Below are 12,922 nucleotides of genomic sequence, written 5' to 3' on the forward strand. Positions count from 1 at the left end.
AGTGGTAATGACCTGGAACTTGCTGCCTACGAGGGTGGTGGAAGTAGAGACGATCAATGATTTCAAAGCAAATTGGACGGGCACTTGCAGAAAATAAACTTAGAGCTGCAGGATGGAGTGGGAGAATGGAACTGACTGCTCTATGGACAGCAAGCATGGACTCGATGGGCCGAATTCCCTCCTTCTGTGCCATAAATAACTCTATGATGTGGTGTTCGAAGGAGTTTTACTCTACATCTGGCCCATGCTTGATATTAACTGGCAGTCAAATATGGGAATGTGTTTCTCCTGCCTTTAGTAACCTCAAAATTGAATGCTGTACCCCAGACAGATGTGGATGCTCAATCATTGAGTATATTCAAGACTGAAATCGATAGATTTTTGGACAATTAGTGTATCAAAAGATGGGGATAGTGTGGGAAAGTGGATTTGAGGTAGAAGTTCTGCCATGATATTGAATGGCAGAGCAGGCTCGAGGGGCTGCATAGCCAAATCTTGCTCCTATTTCTTATATTCTTTAAAGGAATTGCCATAACAAGACTATCACTTGTGGAGGTATTCATCGTGAGATCAAATTTAAACCAACAGTCTATAATGAATCAATTCATTCAGTTTAATTGTGCTACCGCGTAGACTGTCATAAAGTTTTACAGCACAGAAACAGGCCCTTCGGCCCAATGCGCCTGCGCCGACCACCAAGCACCCGTCCTAACTAATCCCATTTCCCCGCCCTTGGCCCATAGCCTTGTATGTTATCGCGTTTCAGGTGTTCATCTAAATACTTCTTGAATGTCATGAGTGTTCCTGCCTTTACCACCTCTTCAGGCAGTGTGTTCCAGATTCCAACCACCCTCTGGGTGAAAACATTTCTCCTCAACTCCCCTCTAAACCCCCTGCCACTTACCTTAAATCTATGCCCCCTAATTATTGACCTCTCCACTAAGGGAGAAAGTTTCTTCCTATCTATCCTATCCATGCCCCTCATAATTTTGTATACCTCAATCAGGTATCCCCTCAGCCTTATCCGCTCCAAGGAAAACAATCCCAGCCTATCCAGTCTCTCTTCATAACTGAAATGCTCCAGCGCAGGCAACATCCTGGTGAATCTCCTCTGCACCCTCTCCATTGCAATCACATCCTTCCTGCAGTGTGGTGACCAGAACTGTGCACAGTACTTCAGCTGTGGCCTAACCAGCGTTTTATACAGCTCCATCATAACCTCCCTGCTCTTATATTCTATGCCTCTCTATCCCTTATACCATGATGAGACATATTAATTTGGACACTTACCTAGACTGAATATTAATATTTAATATGATTGGAGTTAATGTCAGTGACACTAACATTATGCTGATAACCCTTCTTTTAGGTGATAGAAGTGTTGATTCGGGCAGAAGAGGGTCTTTCCCGTGATATGGTGAAACACCTCAACAATGTTGAAGAGCAGATTTTGGAGAGTCGAGCTTGGAGCCATGACTCAGCTCTTTGGAAAGCTTTGCATGGAGCAGACAATAAGGTTCCAACATGTGAAGAGGTGAGTGCAGATATTTACACATTCTTTTAAGTAACGTATTGTATATTCATTGAGTTGTAATTGTGACACGGCTAAAGATCTGTGTTAACTTTCTGGAGAACAGGCTGTTTGGATAAGTGATATTTTACGTGTCTGCACTCCTGGCTTATCAATACAGCCAATCTACTGTGTAAGATGTTTCCATTTTCATAAGTGTTAGAAAAGACCCCTTTCTTATATGATGTATGATGGAGCCTGGTCATTTTTCATCATCTCCTTTCAATGGCTCAATTCAATCCCAACTCCTCTGAACCCTTGCATCAACCACTGTTACCCCTGATTGATCCTCTACTTTTGATTCCATGATTGCATGTAACTTTCTTAATCAACTTCCATCTGTGCTTTGGTCGATACTTTGTTCCTTCGATAGTTCCCAGCTGTACCCCTCTCCTTTAGCTGAGAACTGGGGCTATCTTTTCAGCTGGTTGGTGGCTGTTTCAATCTCCCTTTCACTTATGTACAAGGCTGAATTCCACTAAAATACTGTGGAAACTGGAAATCTGAAATAAAAACGGAAAGTACTGGAAACACTTAGCAGGCCTGGTGGCATCTGTGCAGAGAGAAGCAGAGTTAACATTTCAGAACCGTGACCTTTCATCAGAACACATGATGAAAGGTCACAGACCTGAAACGTGAACAAGACTTAATTCCACTATTGCTTCCTGGCCCTCTGTTGTTGAAATTATTTTCTTCCCTCCATTGTCTCTCAAAGATCCCCACCTGTCTTCCCTTGTTCCCTTGTTCCTTTGTGTTTATATAATTCAGGAGCAGTGCCGGAGGATTAGAGGGTTGCTAGAGACTGGAGGGTCGCTATTCATTTGGAAAGCCATGGGTTAATCAAGGAGCGAGTATGGATTTGTTAAAGGAAAATTATGGAATCTAAAACACGGGGGAATAGTCTCAGGATAAGGGGCCCGATCATTTAGGACTGAGATGAGGAGAAATTACTTCACCGTAAAGGTTGTGAATCTTTGGAATTCTCTACCTCAGAGGGTTGTGGATGCTCCATCGTTGCACCTAAACCCGGACCAACATCCTTGCATGAAGGTTTGCTAGTTCTGTTGAGGAGGGCGGTGGGGGATGGGTTTAAACTAATTTGGCAGGGGGGTGGGATACAGAGTGTAGGTACAGTAGAGGGTGAGGCTTAGCCAAATATAGAAGAGAAACTAAGTCAGTCTGGAAGGCAGAGCAAATATAGACCTGTTAAGGCACAAGCAAATAATGCAAGGCTGGATTGCATCTATTTTAACGCAAGGAGTCTTACAAGTAAGGCAGATGAATTGAGGACGTTGATTAACATGTGGGAATATGATATTATTGCTATCACAGAGACATGGTTGAGGGAAGGGCAGGACTGGCAGCTCAATATTCCAGAGTATAGAATCTTCAGGTGTGACCAGGGGGTGTAAAAGAGGTGGCATTGCATTATTGATCAAGGAGTCAAATTACTGCAGTAAGGAGGGATGATATCTTAGAAGATTCCTCAAATGAGGCCATATGAGTAGAAATTAAAAACAAAAAGGGGGCAATCACTTTGCTGGGAGTGTACTACAGGCCTCCAAACAGTCAGGGAGAGATAGAGGAACAGATATGTAGGCAAATCTCAGAGAGTGTAAAAATAATAGGGTAATAATAGTAGGGGATTTCAACTTCCCTAATATGAACTAGGATAGTCTTAGTGCAAAAGGCTTAAAGGGGGCGGAATTCTTAAAGTGCATACAGAAGAGCTTTTAGAGCCAGCACGTAGAAAGTCCTACCAGACAAGGGGCAGTACTGGACCTAATCCTAGGGAATGAAGCCGCACAGGTGGTAGAAGTGTCAGTGTGGGAGTATTTCGGGGATAGTGACCATAACTCTGTAATATTTAAGGTCGTTATGGAAAAGGACAAAGATGGACTGGAAATAAAGGTACTGAACTGGGGGAAGGCCGATTTCAATATGATAAAACAGGATCTGGCCAAAGTGAACTGGGAGCTGCTACTTGTAGGAAACTCTACATCAGACCAGTGAGAGTCATTCGAAAAGGAAATAGAGTTCAGGGCCAACATGTTCCCGTAAAGGTGAAGGGTAGGACCAACAAGTCCAGGGAACCCTGGATGTCAAGGGTTATAGAGGATTGGATAAGGGAAAAAAAGGAGGCTTACGGCAGATTCAGAGGGTTGTATACAGTGGGGCCCTAGAGGAGTACAGAAAGTGTAGGGGGCTACTTAAAAAAAGTAATTAGGAGAGCGAAGAGGGGGCATGAAAAAACACTGGCGGGGAAGATAAAGCAAAATCCCAAGGCGTTTTATAAGTATATTAAGGGCAAGAGGATAACCAGGGAAAGAGTAGGGGCCATTAGGGACCAACGTGGCAACCTGTGTGTGGAGCCGGAGGATGTAGGTGAGGTTTTAAATGATTACTTTTCATCTGCGTTCTCTATGGAGAAGGACGATGTAGGTGTAGAGATCAGGGAGGAGGATTGTGATATACTTGAACAAATTAGCCTTAAAAAGGGAGGAGGTATTAGCGGTTTTAGCAGGCTTAAAAATGGATAAATCCCCAGGCCCAGATGAGATGTATTCCAGGCTGCTATATGAGGCAAGGGAGGAGATTGCAGGGGCTCTGACACAAATTTTCAAATCTTCTCTGGCCACAGAAGAGGTGCCAGAGGACTGGAGGACTGCGAACATGGTACCATTATTCAAGAAGGGTAGTAGAGATAAACCAGGTAATTACTGGCCAGTGCGTCCAACATCAGTGTTCAGGAAATTATTGGAAAAAATTCTGAGGGACTGAATTAATCTCCACTAGGAGAGGCAGGGATTAATCAAGCATAGTCAGCATGGCTTTGTCAGGGGAAGATCATGTCTAACAAATTTGATTGAATTTTTCAAGGAGGTGACCAGGTGTGTAGGTGAGGGTAAAGCAGTTGATGTCGTCTACATGGACTTCAGTAAAGCTTTTGATAAGGTCTTGCATGGGATATTGGTCAAGAAAGTAAGAACCCATGGGATCCATGGTAATTTGGCAAATTGGATCCAAAGTTGACTTATTGGCAGGAGGCAGAGGATGATGGTCGAGGGTTGTTTTTGTGATTGGAAGCCTGTGACCAGTGGTGTACCGCAGGGATTGGTGCTGGGACCTTTGATGTTTGTAGTGTACATGAATTATTTAGACGTGAAAATAGGAGATATGATCAGTAAGTTCGTAGATGACATGACATTGGTGGTGTCGTAGTGAGGAGGAACGCCTTAGATTACAGGACGATATAGTTGGGCTAGTAAAATGGGCAGAGCAGTGGAAAATGGAATTTAATCCTGAGAGGTGTGAGGTGATGCATTTTGGAAGGACGAACAAGGCAAGGAAATACACAATGGATGGTAGGACGACAGGAAGTACAGAGGGTCAGAGGAACCTTAGTCTACTTGTCCATAAATCACTGAAGGCAGCAGCACAGGTAAATAAGGTGGTTAGGAAGGCATATGGGATACTTGCCTTTATTAGCCGAGACAGAATATAAGAGCAGGGAGGTTATAATGGTGCTGTATAAAACACTAGTTCGGCCACAGCTGGAGTACTGTGTACAGTTCTAATCGCCACACTATAGGAATGATGTGATTGCGCTGGAGAGGAGATTCACCAGGATGTTGCCTGGGCTGGAGCATTTCAGCTTTGAAGAGAGACTGGATAGGTGAGGGTTGTTTTCCTTAGAACAAGGAAGGCTGAGGGGGACCTGACTGAGGGGCATAGATAAGAAGAAACTTTTTCCCTTAGCGGTGTTGTCAATAACCAGGGGTCAAAGATTTAAGGAAAGGGGCAGGAGCTTTAGAGGGGATTTGAAGAAAAAAATTTCACTCAGAGGGTGGTTGGAATCTGGAACTCACTGCCTGAAGGGGTGGTAGAGGCAGGAACCCTCACAACATTTAAGTATTTAGATAAGCACTTGAAACGCCATAGCATACAAGGCTACGGGCCAAGTGCTAGAAAATGGGATTAGAATAGATAGGTGCTTGATGGCCAGCACAGACACGATGTGCTGAAAGGCCTGTTTTTGTGCTGTTTATCTCTTTGATCTCATTAAAATGTTGGAAATTCCTAAGAGGGCTTGACTGGGTAGATGTTGAGAGGCTGTTTCCCCTGGCTGGAGAGTATAGAACTAGGGGTCATAGTTTCAGGATAAGGGGCCAGGCATTTAGGACTGAGATGAGGAGAAATCACTTCACTGAGAGTTGTGAATATTTGGATTGCCTTACCCCAGAGAGCTGGGGATGCTCAGTGATTGAGTATATTCAAGATTTCGATTGCTAGATTTTTGGGCACTAAGAGAATCAAGGAATAGGGAAATAGGCTGAGAAAGTTGTCAATGTAGAAGTTCAGGCATGTTCTTATTGAGTGGTAGAGTAGACTCGAGGGGCTGTATGGCTGACTCCTGCTCCTATGTCTTAAGTTCTAATCTTTTTGCAGCTTCTCCTCCTCTATTCACCATCTCCCCCCCCCCCCACCCCGGTTCTCTTTAAGCAACTTGTCTTTGAAACCTACTTCCTATTCCTTCATCCTTGGTTCAAACATGAACAAAAGAGCTGAACTCAAGAGGTGAGGTGAGGGTGACTGCCCTTGACATGAAGGCAGCATTTGACCGAGTATGGCATCAAGGAGCTCTGGGAAAACTATCAATGGGAATCAGGGGAAAACCCTGCGCTGGCTGGAGTCATACCTAGCGCAAAGGAAGATGGTTGTGGTTGTTGGAGGTCTATCATCTGAGCTCCAGGACATCACTGCAGGAGTTCCTCAGGGTAGTGTCCTAGGCCCAACCATCTTCAGCTGCTTCATCAATGACCTACCTTCAATCATAAGGTCAGAAGTAGGGATGTTCGCTGATGATTGCACAATGTTCAGCACCATTCATGACTCCTCAGATACTGAAGCAGTCCATGTAGAAATGCAGCAAGACCTGGACAATATCCAGGCTTGGGCTGATAAGTGGCAAGTAACATTCGCGCCACACAAGTGCCAGGCAATGACCATCTCCAACAAGAGAGAATCTAACCATCTCCCCTTGACATTCAATGGCATAACCATTGCTGAATCCCCCACTATCAACATCCTAGGGGCTACCATTGACCAGAAACTGAACTGAAGTAGCCATGTAAATACCGTGGCTACAAGAGCAGGTCAGAGGCTAGGAATCTTGAGCAAGGAGTCAGGAGGGCTAAAAGGGGTTATGAGAAGTCATTGGTAAACAGGATGAAGGAAAATCCCAAGGCTTTTTATATGTATACAAAGAGCAAGAGGGTAACCAGGGAAAGGGTTGGCCCAGTCAAGGGCAGAGAAGGGAATCGATGTGTGGAGCCAGAGGAAATGGGCGAGGTACTAAATGAGTACTTTGCATCAGTATTCACCAAGGAGAAGGACTTGGTGCATGATGAGCCTAGGGAAGGGAGTGTAGATAGTCTCAGTCATCTCATTAATCAAAAAGGAGGAAGTGTTGGGTGTCTTGCAAAGCATTAAGGTAGATAAGACCACAGGGCCTGATGGGATCTACCCTAGAACACTGAGGGAGGCAAGGGAAGAAATTGCTGGGGCCTTGACAGAAATCTTTGCATCCTCATTGGCTACAGGTGAAGTCCCAGAGGACTGGAGAATAGCCAATGTTGTTCCTTTGTTTAAGAAGGGTAGCAAGGATAATCCAGGAAGTTATAGGCCGGTGAGCCTACGTCAGTGGTAGGGAAATTATTAGAGAGGATTCTTCGGGACAGAATTTACTCCCATTTGGAAACAAATAAACTTATTAGCGAGAGGCAGCATGGTTTTGTGAAGGGGAGGTCGTGTCTCACTAAATTGATTGAGTTTTTTGAGGAAGTGAAAAAGATGATTGATGAAGGAAGGGCAGTGGATGTTATCTATTTGGACTTTAGTAAAGCCTTTGACAAGGTCCCTCATGGCAGACTGGTACTAAAGGTGAAGTCACATGGGATCAGAGGGGAGCTGGCAAGATGGATACAGAACTGGCTCGGTCATAGAAGACAGAGGGTAGCAGTGGAAGGGTGCTTTTCTGAATGGAGGGATGTGACTAGTGGTATTCAGCAGGGATCAGTGCTGGGACCTTTGCTGTTTGTAGTATATATAAATGATTTGGAGGAAAATGTAGCTGGTCTGATTAGTAAGTTTGCGGACGACACAAAGGTTGGTGGAGTTGCGGACAGTGATGAGGATTGTCAGAGGATACAGCAGGATATAGATCAGTTGGAGACTTGGGCGGAGAAATGGCAGATGGAGTTTAATTCGGACAAATGTGAGGTAATGCATTTTGGAAGGTCTAATGCAGGTGGGAAGTATACAGTAAATGGCAGAACCCTTAGGAGCATTGACAGGCAGAGAGATCTGGGCGTACAGGTCCACAGGTCACTGAATGTGGCAACGCAGGTGGATAAGGTAGTCAAGAAGGCATACAGCATGCTTGCCTTCATCGGTCGGGGCATAGAGTATAAAAATAGGCAAGTCATACTGCAGCTGTACAGAACTTTAGTTAGGCCACACTTAGAATATTGCATGCAATTCTGGTCGCCACACTACCAGAAGGACGTGGAGGCTTTGGAGAGGGTACAGAAGAGGTTTACCAGGATGTTGCCTGGTCTGGAGGGCATTAGCAATGAGGAGAAGTTGGATAAACTCGGATTGTTTTCACTGGAACGACGGAGGTGGCGGGGCGACATGACAGAGGTTTACAAAGTTATAAGCGGCATGGACAGAGTGGATAGTCAGAAGCTTTTTCCCAGGGTGGAAGAGTCAGTTTCTAGGGGACATAGGTTTAAGGTGAGAGGGGCAAAGTTTAGAGGGGATGTGCGAGGCAAGTTCTTTACACAGAGGGTGGTGAGTGCCTGGAACTTGTTGCTGGGGGAGGTGGTGGAAGCAGGTACCATAGAGACGTTTAAGAGGCATCTTGACAAATACATAAATAGGATGGGAATAGAGGGATACGGACCCCGGAAGTGCAGAAGGTTTTAGTTTAGTCAGGCATCAAGATCGGCGCAGCTTGGAGGGCCGAATGGCCTGTTCCTGTGCTGTACTGTTCTTTGTTCTTTGAATCCTGAGGCGAGTAACTCACCTCCTGACTACCCAAAGCCTGTCCACCATCTACAAGGCACAAGTCAGGAGTGTGATGGAATACTCTCCACTTGCTTGGATGGGTGCAGCTCCAACAACACTCAAAAAGCTCGACACCATCCAGGACAAAGCAGCCCGCTTGATTGGCACCCCATCTACAAACATTCACTCCCTCCACCACCGATGCACAGTGACAGCAGTGTGTACCATCTACAAGATGCACTGCAGCAATGCACCAAGGCTCTTTAGACAGTACCTTCCAAACCCGCGACCTCTACCAACTTGAAGGACAAGGGCAGCAAATGCATGGGAACACCACCAGCTGCAAGTTCCCCTCCAAGTCACATACCATCCTGACTTGGAACTATATCCCCGTTCCTTCACTGACATTGGTTCAAAATCCTGGAACTCCCTTCCTAACAGCACTGTGGGTATACCTACTGCAAGTGGACTGCAACGGTTCAAGAAGGCAGCTCACCACCACCTTCTCGAGGGCAATTAGGGATGGGCAATAAATGCTGGCCTAGCCGGCGACGCCCACATCCCTGAATGAATTTTTTTTTAAATCCTTCTCATCTGAATCCCCTTCTGAACCTCTATACTACCTGACATTGTCACTGATTAGCTCTCCTCAGGCACCATCCCTTGCCCTTGAAAACCACCTTTCTTCTCCCTTCCTCAGAAATTCCGCCCTCAACCAATTTAGCCCCAACTACCACTTCATCTCAAGCCTCCCTTTTCCTTCTAAGCTCCTTCAAGATATCATCTCCTCCCAGCTTTACAACCATCATTGCCATAGCTCCCTGTTTGAACTCCTCCATTCTCCCCATTCCACAGCACTAAAACCGAAGACTGTGGATCTGTGACTGTGATCCAGTATGCCTCCTTTTAGCTCTTAAACTATCAGCAGCATTTGCTATGGCTGAGCATGCCAGCCTCCTCCAATAACCCTCCTCTTTCATCCATGGTACTGCCCTTGTATGGATCCATTCTTCACTGTCCAAACACAACCAATGCTTCTCTTCCCTTTCCCATATTGTCACCTCAGGAGTTTCCCAACATTCTTTGCATAGCCTCTTCCTCATCTTATATGCTACCCCTTGTGTCTTTAATTATTATATTGTAAGATTCACATTTTGTATGCACTGTGTTGAATTGAATGCACTTCCTTACACATGTAGTTTTGATGCATGTTGCAATTGCAATATAGGGTGGCAATGCATTAATTTGTTTAACAATTATTGGTTATCAGAAGGAGTCCTAAAACTAACTGTGCTTACAGGTGACCTTTCCTTCCAATTTTGAAACTGGTAATGGAGGTCCCACCCACCTGCCAATGATGCCAATGTCTCCTATCATGCACCCTCGGGTAAAGGAAGTCAGGACAGACATTGCTGGAACCTTCAACAAACGTGGTAAGTTCTCTCTTCAGGCACTGTCTCCCCTCCTTTCAAAACTGCCATCATTAATTTTTGCTCAAATAGAAACACATTCAGCCCATCTGTCATTGCAAACTACTACCCATCTCCAACCTCCCTTTCCTGTCCTAAGTCATTGAACGTGTTGTCACTTCCCAAATCCATGCCCATTTCTCTCATTATTTATGTTTGATCCTGGTACATTTCTTTTTGATTTTCCTGCAGTCTTTGATATGATTGATCACACCATCCTCTTCCAATGCAGCTCCTCTGTTGTTCAACACAGTTGGACTTCCTTTGGTTGTTGCTGTTTTCACCCATCTAATCATGGCCAGAGCAACTCTACCAGTAGCTTCTGTTCCCACCCTTGCCTCGTCACCTGAGGAGACCTGGAAGAACCTATCCTTTTTTAATTCTTTCCTGGGATGTGAACGTCGCATGCTAGGCCAGCATGTATTGCCCATCCCTACTTGCCCTTGAGAAGGTGGTGATGAACTGTCTTCTTGAACCACTGCAGTCCATGTGGTGTAGGTACACCCACAGTGCTGTTAGGAAGGGAGCTCCAGGATTTTGGCCCAACAACAGTGGAGGAACGGCGATATAGTTCCAAGTCGGGATCGTGTGTGGCTTGGAGGGGAAATTGCAGGTGGTAGTGTTTCCATGGATCTGCTGTCCTTGTCTTTCTAGGTGGTAGAGGTTGCGGGTTTGGAAAGTGCTATCAAAGGAGCCTTGGTGAGTTGTTGCAGTGCATCTTATAGATGGTACACACTGCTGCCACTGTGTCGGTGGTGGAAGGAGTGAATGTTGAAGGTGGTGGATGGGGTCCCAATCAAACAGGCTGCTTTGTCCTGGATGGTATTGAGCTTCTTGAGTGTTATTGGAGCTGCACTCGTCCAGGCAAGTGGAGAGTATTCCATCACACTCCTGACTTGTGCCTTGTCGATGATGGACAGGCTTTGGAGCATTAGGAGGTGATCTACTCGCTGCAGAACTCACAGCCTCTGACCTGCTCTTGTAGCCACAATGCTTATATGGCTACTCCAGTTCAGATTCTGGTCAATGGTACCCTCCAGGATGTTGTTAGTGCGGATTTCAGCAATGGTAATGCCATTGAATATCCAGGGAAGATGGTTGGATTCTCTTTCGTTCGAGATGGTCATTGCCTGGCAGTTGTGCGACACGAATGTTGCTTGCCACTTATCAGCCCAAGCCTGGATGTTGTCCAGATCTTGCTGCATATGGACACGGACTGCTTCAGTATCTGAGGAGTCACGAATGGTGCTAAACATTGTGCAATCATCAGCGAACATCCGCACTTCTCACTTTATGATGGAGGGAAGGTCATCGATGAAGCAGCTGAAGATGGTTTGGCCTAGGACACTACCCTGAGGAACTCCTGCAGTGATGTCCTGGGATTGAGATGATTGACCTCCAACAACCACAACCATCTTCCTTTGGGCTAGGTATGACTCCAACCAGTGGAGAGTTTTCCCCCTGATTCGCATTGACTCCAGTTTTGCTTGGACTCCTTGCTGCCTTGATGTCAAGGGCAGTCACTCTCACCTCACCTCTTGAGTTCAGCTCTTTGTCCATCTTTGGACCAAAGCTGTAATGAGGGCAGGAACTGAGTGGGCCTGTTGGAAGCCAAACTGAGCATTAGTGAGCAGGTTATTGCTGAGTAAGTGCCACTTGATAGCACTGTCAACGACACCTTCCATCACTTTGCTGATAATCGAGGGTAGACTGATGGGCAGTAATTGGCCGGTTTGGATTTGTTCTGCTTTTTGTGTACAGGACCTATCTGGGCAATTGTCTACATTGTCAGGTAGATGCTAGTGTTGTAGCTGTACTGGCGCAGCCAGTTCTGGAGCACAAGTCTTCAGTACTTTGGCGGAATGTTGTCAGGGCCCTTAGCCTTTGCAGTATCCAGTGCCTTCAGCCATTCCTTGATATCACGAGGAGTGAATCGGATTGACTGAAGACTGGCATCTGTGATGCTGGGGACCTCAGGAGGAGGCCCGGATGGATCATCCACTCGGCACTTGTGGCTCAAGATGGTAGCGAATGCTTCAGCCTTTTTTTTTTGCACTGATCTGCTGGGCTCCCCCATCATTGAGGATGGGGATATTTGTGCAGCCATCTCCACTGTTTAATTGCCCACCACCATTCACAACTGGATGTGGGAGGACTGCAGAGCTTTGATCGCTTAGCTCTATCGCATGCTGCGTCTGCTGTTTGGCATGCATAATCCTGTATTGTAGCTTCAGCAGGTTGACACCTCATTTTGAGGTATGCCTGGTACTGCTCCTGGCATGCCCTCCTGCACTCTTCATTGAACCAGGGTTGATCTGTCCACTTGATGGTAATGGTAGAGGGGGGGGTATACCTGGCCATGAGGTTACAGATTGTGTTTGAATACAGTTCTGCTGCTGCCGATGGCCCACAGCACCTCATGGATGCTCAGTTTTGAATTGCTAGATCTGTTTGAAATCTATCCCATTTAGCACGATGGTAGTGCCACACAACATGATGGAGGGTACTCTCAATGTGAAGATGGGACTTTGCCTGCACGAGGACTGTGCGGTGGTCACTCCTGCCAATACTGTCATGGACAGATATGTCTGCGACAGTTAGATTGGCTGAGGACGATGTCAAGTAGGTTTTTCCCTCACCACCTGCCGCAGACCAGGCTAGCAGATATGTTCCTTAGGACTCGGCCAGCTTGGTCAGTAGTGATGCTACTGGGCCACTCCTGGTGTTGGGCATTGAAGTCCTGACCCAGAATACATTCTGTTCCCTTGCCACCCTCAGTGCTTCTTCCAAGTAGTGGTCAACATGGCTGAGT

At 46.0% G+C, this 12,922-nt stretch overlaps 1 protein-coding gene across 2 annotated transcripts in view; it reads left to right on the forward strand.

Annotated features, from left to right (window-relative positions):
• Nucleotides 1-12,922, forward strand: part of rbl1 (retinoblastoma-like 1 (p107)) — a 154,275-nt gene that overhangs the window by 95,817 nt on the left and 45,536 nt on the right. For both annotated transcript variants that reach the window (XM_068048717.1, XM_068048716.1), the window contains 2 exons: nt 1,370-1,534; nt 9,942-10,074. In XM_068048717.1, coding sequence (XP_067904818.1) covers nt 1,370-1,534; nt 9,942-10,074 — 298 coding nt within the window. The remainder of the gene's footprint in view (nt 1-1,369; nt 1,535-9,941; nt 10,075-12,922) is intronic.

This window comes from Heterodontus francisci, chromosome 16 (genome assembly GCF_036365525.1).
Source record: "Heterodontus francisci isolate sHetFra1 chromosome 16, sHetFra1.hap1, whole genome shotgun sequence".
Taxonomy (NCBI): Eukaryota; Metazoa; Chordata; class Chondrichthyes; order Heterodontiformes; family Heterodontidae; genus Heterodontus; species Heterodontus francisci.